Source organism: Mycteria americana, chromosome 10 (genome assembly GCF_035582795.1).
Source record: "Mycteria americana isolate JAX WOST 10 ecotype Jacksonville Zoo and Gardens chromosome 10, USCA_MyAme_1.0, whole genome shotgun sequence".
Taxonomy (NCBI): Eukaryota; Metazoa; Chordata; class Aves; order Ciconiiformes; family Ciconiidae; genus Mycteria; species Mycteria americana.
Window position 1 is genome coordinate 23,119,930 of NC_134374.1, and position 16,171 is coordinate 23,136,100.

Here is a 16,171-nt window from a genome sequence, read left to right on the forward strand (position 1 = left end):
AGAATAGCAGTTTCTCTTACACATTTGGAAATGCAGGTGGTTTGCTTCTGTCACCTGGGCAGACCAACGTAAAAAAACAGCAGAGACCCGATGACAGATGCTGACAGCAGGTTTAATCAGGAGGTATGATCACGAGGGAGGGCCTCGGACATCCTGCCCACTCGTGGCAGCACCAGCCGCAGCCTCTGCACACAGTACATTCCAACAAGTTTTCCCTACCAAACAATCATCAACTGGGAGTGAATCTCTGTCTAACCTCCGAAATCCTGAATCCTCCTGCCTCGCATCCAGCAAAGGCCACCAAAGTTGAGTATCCATTTGAAAATTCCTCATTTTCCTTTTCTAACACACAATTGCTTCCTCCCATCTCCTGCGCTGAGCACTCGGCAGCCCTCAGCCCTAAATCCCCGCTGCAATCTATCCGCTGACCTATACGGCACGTACCCTGCCAATGTATGCTGTAGTAGGCCTACCAGGCTGCCCACAGCTCCGGATAGCAAATCTCAGAAATATAAAATGGCAACAGAAATGTTTTAAACAGGCTTGCGCCCATCTTCCCGGCACCCAGCCTCACCAGACCTCCAGCACCCCAGCAGCTTCAGCTGTGGGATTCCCAGCCCACGTGCAGTCAGACAGATGCCCATCCTACCACTTGGGGAAAAAAAAAAAAAAAAACCAAAACAACAACCAAAACCAAACCACCTGCCCCAGAAAGCAGGGTTGTGCCCTGTACCACAATCTAACAAAGTTCTAGCGGAAGGATGATTTTCTTCATAAGCCACCCTCTCCAATACCTTGAAAACAAGATGGAGCAGCCCCAAAAATGGTTTTATTGAAATAATAGTAGCCATTCTACAAATTGAATAGAGAAAAACTGCAATGAAGACTTCATATAGTGGTTTTCTAACCTTTTTTGGGGATGACCTAAACGAAGGGTGGGAGGACTGAAGCTGGCATGGATAACGATTAAAAGATCCAACTACTCTTTCAGCTTCATTCCATATCAACAGTTTTCTGAACTACTGGCTTAAATCATATAATGGATTTCAGCTTCTTTCTACACAGCAAACTACTGCTTCAGACCCTAAAACTTCCTTGAAAGTCTGTCCCATAAATAAGTCCCAACTGTCTTGTTAAGATACACTGATGACAAAGACTTGTACATTAATAGGAGATAAAGCCTTTTTTTGTTAATGTCACTTCATGACACTGCATTGCTTGAAGAACTGAGCCTTTGATGACCATCCCTCTGACATACAGGATTTTTTCCTTTGCCCTCACAGCAGGCAAGGGCACCACGCTGATTTCCACGTTTCCTACATGAATACAAGAAGAAAAACACTTTCCCCTAAGTTAATGTAAAATGGACAGTACTTAAATATCAGCTCTTGAATGTTGCAGTTTGGGCATGGTTATTCTGCTGTTTACACAAGCCCTTCCTGGTGGCATGCATCCCAGACACATCGCCTCATCTTTCTCAATCACAGCAGTTTTAACCACCCTGCTGCTCTAGTCTCATCGTAACTCAAATGTTCCCATTCCCCAAAAGTGGAAGGTACCTGCAGATATTTAAAAAGGTTGAGGCTTCACTTGTAGCTCCTTCACAAATTACTTATACAAAAGAGTGGCTCGTTGTAGTCCACTTTGCCAAGAGGTACAAAAATCCTGTACTGGGAAATGCAGTATGCCTAATTTAACTACCTGTTTATTATGTGAAAATGACCACGTAAACTGAGCTGACACAAACCAAATGGGTGATGAAAATAACAGCACATTTCAAGGAGTGGAAACACAGATGTCTCACCCAAGTCTGCAGGAAGTTACTAATCATCACTCTGTAATACCCTCTACAGACAGATCTGTGAGCTCTGCAGCCAGAACAGCAACTTCTTGAGACCTATCCATCTAACCAACAGCAAGCCTGGACACAAACTCCTTCACTTTAACATGACAGAAGACTAAAGAGGAGGTAAAACTGAAAAATGCAATGGATGGATGAATCATGCTGCATTTGCTGATGTGGAGTCTGTTACTAAAATGAGCTTATCTGAAGAAGAAAACAACTCAGATGCTAAGTTGGACACATTAGAAAATGAGGCAGCCACGTAAGAAGAGTGAGTGTGGGTTCTTTTTCTTTTAGAACAATGTCGGCAGATTAACATAACCGTCTGCATATCTGTGCTATAGGAAGAATGGGCAAGATCAGACACAGGGATTACCAAGGAGTGGACAAGAAGGCATCCAAAAGAAATGCTTTGGGCAATTACACTGCAGTTAGAGGAAGCAGGTAACCAAAGAAGTCACCAAGACGAAGAGTCATTCTTGCCTCCATATCAGCATCCGCTCTACTGGAAGGGATGGATCCAGCCCTACGATGCTGCAAACTCTCCTCACTCTCTGCCCCAGGCCTGGTCCTGCTGCCCTCCCACAGCTGTCTGAAACGCCGTGCGGGAGCAGAGAGCACTCCAAGCAGAAAGCCTCCGCCGAGCCGGCAGGTCACTGAGCAGGGGGCAGCCAGAGGCAGGAAACAGATTCAGTTTACCATACAAATTCTGTGGGCCAAAACTATCAGAACCAGAGCAAATTATATGCAAGTGAAATCATAAATAACCCAATTAAAACTTAGCCAGTAGACAACAGGTTAATATCCTTGCAACTTTTATTCCAGTCTATTATCCACCACTCAGAAGTCTGGAAGAAAAACCTCTATTCTGTGAGAATTGTTAAAAGGCATTTTGTTCTTAGTTCAGCCAAAAGGAAAGAATCCAATTGCAAAAGTGTTGAAGGCAACCAGAGCAAAGCAGTCAGTAATTAAGTGTAAATAGGTATAAATAAAGCTAATGGAGGCTTCACATCCCAAGTGCTCCATCAAGTTTACAACAGCTCAAATCCCCATTGAGTTTACAAGTGGCTCTTTTGGCACCTTTCCTTACTCAGCGATTCCTCCAACTTTTACAGTGTTCTTTCTTTATGAACAAGATAAAACAACTCAAAAACTTCAGAAGCTCCAGTTCCTGAGTGGCAAGACTACAGAGGCCATCGGTGTGGAGCTACCCTGCCAGGGGCTGATGGCAGGGCTGCTTCATCCATGGGGACTCATCTCATCCAGGGCGCTCAACAACGCTGCGATGCTCTGGAAATGTGCATTTTCTCCCGCCTACAAGCTGCTCGCAAAACTCCCTTTCAGCTGCTTGAGGCACACTGTCTGTGACTTTTGGCGCTTGGTCATGCAGAGGTTTTCATAGGCGGCTCCCAAGGTCAGAAAGGTGGCCACCCTGGGCCTCAGTTGAAAGACAGCCCCCCGGGGTCAATCTTCGCATGCAACCCTCCGCATGTTAAATGAATTGGGATGTATCCCAGTCATCACTTCAGACTCCAAACAACTTACAACAGTCTAGAAATTCAACTTAATCTTTTACTCAAACTCTGTGATACTCAAAATATCTGAGACACAGAGAATGTGTCTATGATATAATTTTAGGGTGCATACTCAGCACACTGCAGCCTAAAATATTTCCCAATTTAAAGCAATATGGTAGTCTGCATAATTTTATGTCCTATATGCAAACACACACAGGGTAGAGAAGTAATATGGAATATTCTGGACTTCTGACAAGGCGTTATCAATGCATTATCAATGCAAGGTGGCTCTTATGCTTTCCTGTCTATTGGTAATAGCATAAACAACACCAAATCCATGAAATTCCTGAGCTAAGAACATGACAGAGCTCCTAAAAAAACCCTCATTTATAAACTGCTCATGAGAGTAAAAAGACAGTTCTTGATCCCTGCCACTTATATGAACAGTACATGAAGTTGCACAGCTCAACTGTGGCACCTGGCTCTAGCAAAATGCTTTCGTATTTTATTAACTACTTTGGTTAAGGTTACTGTGACTATTGCTTAAGAATGTTCATTCCCACTTCCACAGTGATAAAGGTTATTGGTTCACTGTGAAGTCCGCGTGACACTTGGACTTGTAGGAGAAATTAAAGATCTCAGCTTTGTTACTCCCCTGAACACTGAGACCCGCTGAGGCACTCAGTTGCAGTGCAATAGATTCTGCAAGCAGAGTAATCTGCAAGATCAAGACAGAAGTCACTATACTCCTATCGATAATTTTTTTTAATTCTGCTTTTCCTGTAAAATGTTCTATGACTTCATATTCTGCTAAACACTTCACTAAGTCTAGCAATTATGGAGATACAATATATTTAGACTGGACTTTGACAGTAATCCTAAAACTGCTAAGTCTGTTGAATATTTAAACAATTACTTTTATGAATATAGTCTGTTAATATAGCTTTATTACCAAAATAAACTTACCTTTAGCACACATCAATTAATAAAAAATTAAAACACTCATCAGGATAGCACAGGATTTAATTTAAACTCTATTAATAAATTAATGAAGTGAAATAAAACACTATGCATTAAATTATGTTTAGGGCTTGTTTATAATTCCACATATTCTCATGTTAGTTTTTTCATATTACGATATTGAATGCAGATTATTTAAGTACAATCCACTGTGGCAATGCAGACTTATCAGCTTTTCAAGTGTTTCTTCCATAATTCGTACAAGCACTCCTCTATCTTCCCAGCATACATTAATGATGTTACAATACAATACGCATTAGCCACGCTGTTTATATCCCATGAGAACTAAAATACACATGCATTTGAAAGGAAGAAATGCACGCTACAGGGCTCTCTGAGACAATAGTTCATTTTCTCAGGTTTTTTTCTTTTACTAAAATAACACATTTAATGGAATTTCCTGTAAGGAAATTACAATTAATAAAGAACTAAATTACAAATCCATTAGATTTCAGTCACTGCAGCAACAAAACAGAGTTTTCATGAACACTCAAAAAAAATCCAATAACGTAACCTCTGGTAAAGCCTGAAAAAGCCCTGAAGGACAAGGCAGTTAGATCAATATTAGTTTATTTTAACTGCTGTGCAGTATGGAGAGATGAGGCTGATCATCTGATGGATTTTATTACCTGTCGGAGAGATAAGTCCTGGTGATAAGAGGCCTGGAACTCCATGGGGCAGAAGACGTGCATTTTCTTGTATCGCAACTCCTAGTGAACGCTTGGGGGGTCTTCCTGGTCGTGAGCTGATGAAATAAGAGGATAAATGAAAACGCATTTTCTTTTTGAGATATTTGCTTACTACACATGGTATTGATTTGTATAAAATATGTGAACCATCAATGGTACACAAAAACATATTAGAAATTCTTGCCTAGGAAAAAAGTAAGTTGATTAAACATACAAGAATTGTACAGGTTTCAAATGAACTAACAAGAAACTGCCAAACAGCACCTATAGTTAACACAATCATGAGCTCAAAGTCACATAAATGACTAGAAAGCTAAGATTTTTTTCTTTTTAATCTTTCCATGGTTTAGCTTTAGTCAGCAACTAAGCACCACACAGCCGCTTGCTCACTCACACCCACCCCCGCCGGTGGGATGGGGAAAAGAAGCGGAAGAGCAACAGTAAGAAAACTTGTGGGTTGACATAAGAACAGGTTAATAATTGGGGAAAAAAGGCTAATAATAATAATAATAATAATAAAAAGAAAAAGAAAACAACAAAAGAGACTGAGAGGAACAAAATCGGGGGGGGGGGGGGGGGGGGGGGGGGGGGGGGGGCAAGTGATGCAACTGCTCACCACTCACCGACCGATGCCCAGCCCGTCCCCGAGCAGTGATCGCTGCCCCCTGGCCAACTCCCCCCAGTTTCTATACCGTGCATGACACCACATGGTATGGAATAGCCCCTGGGCCAGTTTGGATCAAATGTCTTGGCTGTGCCCCCTCCCAGCTTCTTGTGCGCTTGGCAGAGCATGGGGAGCTGGAAAGTCCTTGACTCAATGTAAGCACTACTTAGCAACAACTAAAACATCAGTGTGTTATCAACATTATTCTCATCCTAAATCCAAAACATAGCTACTAGGAAGAAGAATTAACTCTATCCCAGCCGAAACCAGGACAATCTGCACCACAAGACCATAAAGAAAGCAATCCATATTTCTAGCCCTATTGTACCACTACTTTGCTAATTAATATCTTTTTCTTAATATTACTGTCTGTAAAACGGAGCTCAAGAGATTCACATGCATAACTCAACATGTAAAGTCTTGAAAATGCAACTAGATGCATTACTCAGCTCACAAGCCGTGGTTTATATGTGTTGTGGATTAACGATGCAATGACTATAAGGATGCCAGAGCTATTCAGATTGGGAGCACTAGGATTTATTAGCTTAGACCGCACGCTGGATGAACACAGCCACGCCGCTTCTAGCCGCCACTATGAACCAGCTAACGGCTGACCAGGCTGCTTCACAGAAGGCATGTCTACATGTACCTCTACCACCCACACGCTAGCCAAGCTTTTCCATTATCCAGGGCTGCCATGACCTTACAGGTGGCTAGTGGAGAGGGGTCACAGCAGTAACTGCTCCAAAGTCTATGCGACAGACCTGCACCACGAAAAAAACAGAAGTTGTGCTGCCTAAAGATGAGAAGTTGACACCTTGAATGCAACAGAATCTTAAACCTTGCGTTCCAAATCATGACAGATAACTGCCTACTTCTCAAGATGCAACAATAGTTCAACACCGAGCTTTTCCAAAACTGACTTTACAGATTGACTCGTGTTTTTAATTATTATAGATAGGTTAAACCAAGAATGTTAGCCCAAGCTGTCAAAAATCTCACTGTCCCTTGACCAGCTTACGAATTACAATTGCAGTTTTTAATCCAAAACTTGAAAGGTCTGTTTACAGACCTGTTGCATTTAACTAGTGTTTTCAACTACCACATTTATCCCTTGCATCAGTGTGCGTACATGAAATCATCTTACGCAGCTGCCATCACAATACAGAGACTTACAGACCCAAAACCCACTTGAATCAATTCTTCCCCAAGCCAGTTAATGAAAATGCAACCTCCTCATGTTTGGAAAAGTATTGCGGCTTCTCTCTGCTCAAAACAAGTTTTACTCTGTTGAATAATAGAGCTTTTGACAAAACATACTGAAACATTGTATAAAATAACTAAGCTGCAACAATGAATGAGGTTTGAATAGAAAGCATTTCCAAAATGACTTCTAGTTCACAAAGAAATTTAAGTTAAACTTCACTCTATCAACTTACAGTGGCAAAGCCCTCCATCAATGTAAGGCAAACTCTGCGTTTAAATGAAGACAACTTCCAGCAACACTACACAGAGGTACCATTAACCTGTTCATTTTTCACAGTGTGCTAGTGTTATTTTGTTTTACTGTACATCAAAGTAGCACAAAATCATTTTTTTGGTTTATTATTTTATCTCTATAAAACTATTCTCCCCTCTTTTTAGCTTCGGGTTTGTCCATTTTGTATTTCATTTTATTCAGTACATTTTCCATTTTTCTTTTTTATGCTTTAAGTTGTTTATCATACTATGAAGGCTACATAGTAAAGCCTACTACAAGAGCCCAGACTCACTAGGCTGTAATGAAGTAAACCTAAAATAAGAGTATTTGAGTTTCATAGGAAGTTAGATGCACATGTGCATTCTCTATTGAAGTCACCTGCTGAAATCACCCACTGCAGAAGAATATAGTCTGACAGACAGTATTAGGCTGGTATGTGGGGGTTTTAAACAAAAAAGAATTGTTGCTCTTTTGATTTACAGAAGTCTGTGCTTACACACATGCACGTGTAAGTGCTTCGTTGGCACTTACTGTCTCTGAAAAAAATTATAAAACAGCTAAAATTAGCAGCTTTCTCCAGCAGAAGAGTTCAATCAACAGAACTACAAAACATTCTCTTCTCAAGCTCAAATACTAACAAATCTTTTGCATAGAACTCCATATGTTGATAGTAATCTAAGAAAAACATTTTTAAAATTAAACAAACAGTTTTAAGAGATTTTATGAAGAGACATTTTATTTATGATTTGGGTTTTCAGAGGGAGAGGAGGGAAGACAATGGAGTTTCACTCCTGGACATGCAGTTTTTGCACAGACAACAGTTTATTTCAATGACACTGTTGACTCTGCATAGACAACTCATAGCCCACAGGTTTACCAGATCAGATCTTTAGGTGTTTCGCAGCACATACTACAAGCAGAAGTTAAACTCTCCAATCTGTGGTTATGTACTGACAGAATGCCTAGGTTTAAAAACAAGTTTTAGGACATGATGAAAGAGAAGTTCACACCAAAACTTGCTCAGCTCCCTTTCAGAGTCCCGCTGACTGCATTTATATCCTGCCTACTTACACAAGTAAGGCAAGCACCATTGGGAAAACACCGCACTGTTTTCTCCGGGTTTTGGTGTCTTTGGGATTGTGGCCCTTTTGGGGAAGGGGTTGGATAGACTCTGAAGAAGAAAAAATGCATACTTCTAACCTACTCATGCCCTTCTGGTGAATATTACTATACAGCAATAACTACTAGGGGCCAGATTCTGGTCTTATACAGCTGTAGCCATAATAATTTGGATAGAATTGTTCCCAGCTGAACGTGTTCAAATAAGATAGAAATCCTTTGTCTCTAATTTAATGTTAGCTTTTAAATGAAAAACTCAAGGCTGGATGCTACTTACAGCTGACTGACTGTCATTCATACGACACCTGCGAAAGAACCATTTGGGTCTTTAACACTATGTTCTGTAGTTTACGTATGAACACCGTTAACGCTGCGTGTGTGGTTCTGAACCAAGGAAATGAAGCGAAGAGCCACCCAGCACTCCAACATGCTACTGCCCAGTCTGCAGCAGATACCTCGCACTTCCAGCTAGCTTGCCTGGAGATGACCAGAGACCATGTCACCTCTGACGAACCAAGATCCTTTGCTTGGGAGGACACCAGAACTCACAGAAAGCACCTCGGTAGCATAGCTGAATCCAGACGCTTCCAGTCCTGTTTTGGCCAGAAACAAATTTTCTGGCATTCTTGTTAAACATGAAATGAGAAATTTCATAGAGACAGGGCACAAATGTTTGCTCTAAATCTTATTTTTTAGTAAGATAGACACAAAGGAAACAAAAACATTAGTAGATTCAAAATTTTTATGTGATTTACTTTATGCTGTGAATATGCTGCTGCTAGGGCTGGCGTCACCAAGCAATGAAATCTCACTGGTCTATCTCAGCACTCACCTAGTATGCTTCCCATCATGTGATGAAGTCTAGAATTTCAACAAATTTCACATTTACTATTTAAAACACATCTAACCCTCGCAATTCAGAGAAAATTGCTAATACATGCCTTGAACAGGAATCATAAGGCAAGTAGAATTGTCATTTGAGAGTAAGACATCATTTGTGATTATGTAAGTATTAGCATATAAATGCTAATAGCATTAGCATATAAATATTAACTTTATTTAATATTATTTCTCCTAATCTTTTGTCACCATGCTCTTTTATTGCATTTTCTTCTTCACCTTTTCCTTGATCTCATTCAAGAAAGTTATACATTCAAGAAGTGTAGAAAAATCTTTTCCTCATTGATAACAAGGAAGCATAAACAGGAATGATCAGCTTCAAACAATTTTAAATGTGTTTCTTTGAAAGTCTAAAATCTCTACATAAATTTCATATTTGCCATTAACAGGTCTTCGTGAATGGAAAATGACTGAATTCTAAATTAGACGTTACTTCAGTTAGAAACTGCTAGTTTATAGGTATCTTTTAAAAACATTTTAAAGTACAAGAGTTATGGTCACTAGTGAAGACCATGGAGACTAAACCAGAAGTACAATACTATTTCTCATTAATAAATTTGGTAATCTTATTCTTTTTACTAACTAAATGCAAATAAATTGGCCAGCTCAAAGTCTATACTGATTAAAATTCTGTTAGTATCTCTCAAGAACAAAACCAAAACCAAATAGCCCTTGGGTCATCCATTACTTGAAAGTGAAGATGCCTGGAGGTTTTGGTTTTCTACCTGTGTCTACACGATGGTTACACAGCCATTCCTGTCCTCCTCACTGCCCTACCCCCCCAAAATCACTGACTCTGAAAGAGAAAAATGAATTAATCTGAATGTTGTTCATTTTTGCATTTTGTTTGGAATTACATTTGTCAGAGACTAAATTACATTTTAAGCAGTATATTTGACAGTTAAAATTCATATAGTAAAATGCTGAGAAATCGTTCATTAATGTCTGTTTTTCCTTTATTTTCCACTCCTGTTGGGAGCTAATTTTATTCTTTTTCCTCTCAAATTTTTATATATTCCCTAGACATCCCAAGGATTTTTAATTTGAATCAAAACATAGAATAAGGCTATTTTTATGATTTTGTTCCAATTACTGATCAGCTCCATCTTTTGTAACTCTATTTTACATTCATTATAGACAACTATATTTCATAAAATCCACAAATTCATCAACACATTGTAAAATGTAATTAATCAGTGGAAACATACAGCACCACTGCTGATGTAGGATAGTGCTCCACTTTTGTGCTTTTAAATATAGGAGATTTACTAGAATCAGAAGTGAATTTGCATATTAATCAAGACAAATAAACATGTGGTGATTTAACTAGGAAACTGTTATTTGGATGACAATTTAATCAGCACAGGTTGAAAGGTCCATCACTGCAGCATCCTGTTTCTGCTAAAATATTGATTGCGTTACTGATTTCAGTAATGCTTTATTTTACAGGGCACAAATAACCATGTAATTACTCTTTAATTGAATGGTAATTGCTTGCTGGCAATTATTTGTTAAGTTTTGGAGTTTAATTACTAGGTTATTTGTGTTTTGTGAAATAAAATGTTATGTATTAGTAGACCAAAATATTTTCTGTATGAATGGTCTGTCAAAACTAGAAAAGTAAGTTATGATGGTATGAGTCTGACAAATAACACCATAACACTAAAACTATTATTAAAAGGATCAGATGAATCTTTGAATGCTTTCCCTTTACAAAATTAACATTAGATGTAACATTTGTAAGATAAATGGAGGAATACTGTACCACAGAAGCATGATTTCCTCTGGGGTCTAGTCCACCATTTAGCATAATTTATCCTGATGCTTTGCTTTTCATTCTCTGGGCTTCTTTAGAGGAACTGAAATAGTATCCTATCCTCTTGAGAGCAAAGAATAAACCAAGTAGAAATATATTTCAACAGTACTTCATATTTCTGCAACTGAAGTGGATTACCACCAGCACATTATCTTAGCAGCCTATAAACTTTGTAGACTTGGCAGTTAGCTAGATAACAAGGGAAAGCATTATGTCTTGCAGTGTCAATGAGATATGACACATTCTGTGATATATTTATTCCGAGTTGTGATAGATGAGGTACCCGATACTTTGATCGTTAAGTTTTGAATTTTACTTCTACACTTCTCATTTTTGTCATCAACTATTTATGAATTGGCAGTAGACAGTCTAGCAAAGACTGCTGATTTTGTTTTTTCAAAAGATATCCAGTTAATAAATTAATTATTGATTCCATGAGGCTTGAGCTATTTGGTATAAAAATATGCTAGACTTGTGATTTAGGAAGTTCTCATATGTATCACAGATTTCTTCAATAGCAACATATTTTATTAGGCTTAAAGGAGAAATATAGAAGTACTATATGACATGCTGTACAAATTGCTCTGATAATAGTGGCAGTAACTGGTGCAAGTACTCAGAAGTAAAAAAAAAAAGGCAAAAAGAAAAAAGACTAAAAAAACCCACCACAAAACCCCACAATCTTAGTTGCTTTCCTGAAACTGGAACAGAAAGCACAAATTAAAATTTTGCTCTCCTCAAAGATTATGAAATACCTCCTAGTGATTATGAAAGGTACTTTTTGAAGCCCTTACCAATAAACATAACATCTTGATAATCTGAGTTCAAATTATTTCCTTTTATTACCCTAAGATTTTTAGTTGTAGCATGGATTTAAAATTATCTCCTTGCTTTGGCATTTATTACATTTCAAAGATGCCAATGGTAGTTAAACTCTACTTGACCTTTCAGTGTTTAAGAAGAGAAGCAAACCCTGACCTCGCAGCAACCTGATTCTGTCTCCTCTCAGCGCTGGCAAACTGATCACTTGTCTAACCATTGCAGGACATTGGATCACCAGCCACATCAAAGGCAACAAGAGCCAATTCAGCAGGAGGAAAAAAGTCACCCATGCAAAATGGGCAATTAACATTAATCATACATGAAGTTGGTGGAGCTGATAACTAGAACCTGGTCCCTATGGCAACTCACATAAAAGAGGGCCCACACCGGCATGAAGAGAGCCACAGCTCATCTTCCATGGGCTCAGCACGCTCCCTTCCCACTTCAGCGAACAGAAGGAAATTGTGGAGAAAAGCTCTGACACACCAAAACAAAATCTTCTCATTCAGCTCTCCAGGGTTTTTCAGTGAGGAAGGTCCTCAATATCAGCCTCAGTGAAAACATCAGTGGAAGTCTGTTCCTAAAGAATCACAAATCTGAACTTTTTTTCTGTCAGTACGAATTGGTGTTACTCTTAGAAAAAAAGACTCCTTAATACCACTGAATTGTTCAGAGCTGGGAGTGAAGTGGAATATTACATCTTTATTAACTTTACCATTAAGAATGCAAAGTAGCACATCTTCCCAAAAATCACAGATCAGCGGAAGTCCAATATAGATCTGAATAGTATCCCATATACTTCCCTTATGAATAACTAGGTTGCTTAGTTCAGAAACTTCCCCATCGACACAAGCTGCGTACGCAGCAGCGACAGCAAGCCAACAATTGCACCGGCTGACCCCCCATCTATATGGCCACTCCCTCCCTTTTAACATGAAGTCTTCAGGTACCCCAGCTCACAGCCCACAGGTGGCTTCTCACGCACAGACATCCGAGTCGGTCCAACTCTAAACTCCAGGCTGGGAAAATGGGCTGCCTTGGGGCAGATCTGCTGCCAAGTACTCCTGGCCTGGAGGAACCTCTTTCTTCCAGGCCAGGAGCACTTTAGCACCTGTGATCTCCACTCCGTTCGGCTTCTACCAGTGCAGCCGACAGTGACACGGAGGAGTTGGAAGTGTGATTCACCAAGCTTGTCACCAGGGTCCACATACAGTTACTCTCCTGGAATTACTGCAGTGAGTTTTGGTCCTTAGGGGATGAAGGCCTCTCAGCCACACAGCTATCCACCCTCTACCTAATCTTTTCCTTAACTTTCATACCAATCCTGTTCCCAACCCACCCAGTCCACTTCCTCCAGTCCCTCTCTCCCACATTTGACCATTGTCCAACTTTCTCAGTATTTCTAATTTTCTGCTCTTAACCCATCCATCACATCACTTCTGTCTTTCAGACCCTAGCTACCTTAAATTGCTTCCCTCCCATCCTCCACATCCTGCCAAATTCCCAGTTATCCTCTGGTCTTGGTCACGTCTCTACATTTTTTTTTTGGGAGCTCCCCACCCCACTGAGAGCAGCTCCAGTGCTAACTCCTACTATGACTTTCATACTCCTACTATGACTTTTTATATCTCCTAATAAGGAGAAGAGGGGATGCCTGAGCATGTGAGCTGAGACAGCCACCTGCCAAATGCCCTCTGCCTCCTCCTTCACCTCCATCTCCTGGGAATGGTGTGGGGTGGCTGACAGGATGAGGAAAAGTGGTCTCTGAGCAACCCTGCCTGCTCCTGTCCCAGGGGCTGGCAGGACAGGCAGGTGGTGGAGTAGAGGACATTTAGCACAGCACCAGCAGCGGCTAAAATCCTCCCCAAGTGTCAGGGTTTAACCCCAGCCAGCAACTAAGCCCCACACAGCTGTTCGCTCACTCCCCCCAAGTGGGATGGGGGAGAGAATCAGAAAAGTGAGAAAACTTGTGGGTTGAGATAAACAGTTTAACAGGTAAAGCAAAAGTCACACACACAAGCAAAGCAAAACAAGGAATTAATTCACTCCTTCCCATGGGCAGGCTGGTTTTCAGCCATCTCCAGGAAAGCAGGGCTCCATCACACGTAACGGTGACTTGGGAAGACAAATGCCATCACTCTGAACGCCCCCCCCTTCCTTCTTCTTCCCCAGCTTTACATGCTGAGCATGACGCCATGTGGTGTGGGATGTCCCTTTGGGCAGTTGGGGTCAGCTGTCCCGGCTGTGTCCCCTCCCAGCTCCTTGTGCACCTGGCAGAGCATGGGAAGCTGAAAAGTCCTTGATTTTGTATAAGCACTACTTAGCAACAACTAAAACATCTCTGTATAATCAACGCTGTTTCCAGCACAAATCCAAAACATAGCCCCATACTAGCTACTATAAAGAAAATTAACTCTGTCCCAGCCAAAACCAGCACACCAAGTTTTAACCTTCTGGACTTATTGCCATAATCGCCTTTAGCAATAGCCCAAGTCATGTCACTCATACAGATGCCTGAGAATACAACAGAGCAGAAATAAACTAAACCACCACACATCCATCTGGATATCTTTTTTTGCTAAACACACCAATTCCACAGTTATCCCAATGTTTTATAGCAATGTATATGACAGAAGCCATCAGTCAGACTCTTCAGAGTATGAGGCAACAGCAAAATTCAAGAGCAGCAGCACTAGCGTTTGGGGTGTCAGTATTGCTGGGTTCACTCACAGCTTCATAAAGCTGAAATAGGCCTCAGAAGGTCACCTGCTCTCTCTCCCTCTGCCCCAAGGCAGGATCAAGCACACTCAAATCATTCCTGACAAATGTTAGTCTATAGCCTGCCTCTGAAAACACTCGGTGCTGGCGATTTCACAACATCCCTAGGCAAATGCACACCAAGGCTTAGGCTAGCCTTCCCATCAGGAAAGGTTTGTGGGAGAAGGGGGGCTGACATCTAACCTAGTTCTCCTCTGTTTCATTTAAGCAAGGTACTTTTGACACCTACTCAGCAGACGTGAAAAACAACTTACATTCTCCTGCTTTACAGACGCTCTTGGCATTTTTTGAGAACTCATCATATTTTGCCTTTGTGAAGTTTTCATACATCCAGATGGAATTTATAGACTTAGTGTTTACATCCATGACCTTCAGACCCCCTGAACATGTGCTGCAAGTAGCAAAGGTACATACCTGATCCCCGAAATACAGGTAAAAATAGTATAACTTGACCCTATTTAGTTTTTTCTTACACCGCATATGTCCTCATCAAACTGAATCCTATAAGACAAGCTTTCCATTTTGTCAAGATCATTTTGCATCCTAATGCAATTCTCCAGCGTGCATGAAACCCCTACCACCTTGGTATTGCCTTTAAGTTTAGTAAGCATTTTATTCTTTCTCCTCCATCAACCAAGCAATTATTGAAGTCCCTGAACCAAACTGAGAGCAGCCCCCATCCTCAGGACACGCTTCCAGTTCCATCTGAACTAACAGCACCCATCGGCTCAGCATGGTTTTCCAGTATGTTTGTGTCTAAACTTGCATTTTCACGTGGACCCCATTTTTCTAGTTTGCTTAAAAGAAACTCATGTGACACTTCGTTAAAAAAGAGGCTGCTCATCTCAAACATTCTACAAATTGCACAGGACTTACGGACAACCTTGCCAGTAGTATGACTCTTAGCAGACATATATATGGTGCGACGGCGAGACACCGAACAGAAGCAAGTTGGCTCCCCTGGATAACAAGCGAGTCAGGCAAGCCAAGTCCCTTTAACCTGCACGTTCCTCAAATGGCTGCCTAAAGATCTTCTGGGGACCAGAGAAACCCTCTATTCTGTCACTCTCCAAATTGTGCCTGTATATTTATTTTCTAGATGTCAGCTGTGCCTTGTACCTCCTGGGACCACTGGCTCCCCTGGCAAGCCAGAGAAAGCCGCCTGCCTGGCCAGAGGAGATGCAATGCATTGTGCTTTATTCTCCCTTTTTTAGCCCACAGCAAATTCTTACTTTCCACATTTTCCACAGCTGAGTCCAAAGTATCTCTGATTATTAATGCCGGTGTTGACATCTTCTTGATAAAGATCTTGAAAAATACAACTTTTCTTCTTGCAAAACACAATTCTAATGTTTTTAAAGTTCCATTTTGCACATTTTTATTTGGCTTTTAATTTTGTAATCCTTAAGTTTCAAAAAAATCACGCTTCCAAGCTTTTGGTCTCCAGAAAGAGTCAGGAGAGACTGAAGAGAGTGCTGTTGGGTTTTTTGCCAAAGTTTCACAACTGAAAGCTGAGGTTCTCT

General features: G+C 40.7%; 1 protein-coding gene across 3 annotated transcripts in view; it reads right to left on the minus strand.

Moving 5' to 3' along the window:
- DACH2 (dachshund family transcription factor 2) overlaps positions 1 to 16,171 on the minus strand; it is a 315,443-nt gene that overhangs the window by 146,834 nt on the left and 152,438 nt on the right. For all 3 annotated transcript variants that reach the window (XM_075513257.1, XM_075513256.1, XM_075513258.1), the window contains exon 2: positions 5,010 to 5,125. In XM_075513257.1, coding sequence (XP_075369372.1) covers positions 5,010 to 5,125 — 116 coding nt within the window. The remainder of the gene's footprint in view (positions 1 to 5,009; positions 5,126 to 16,171) is intronic.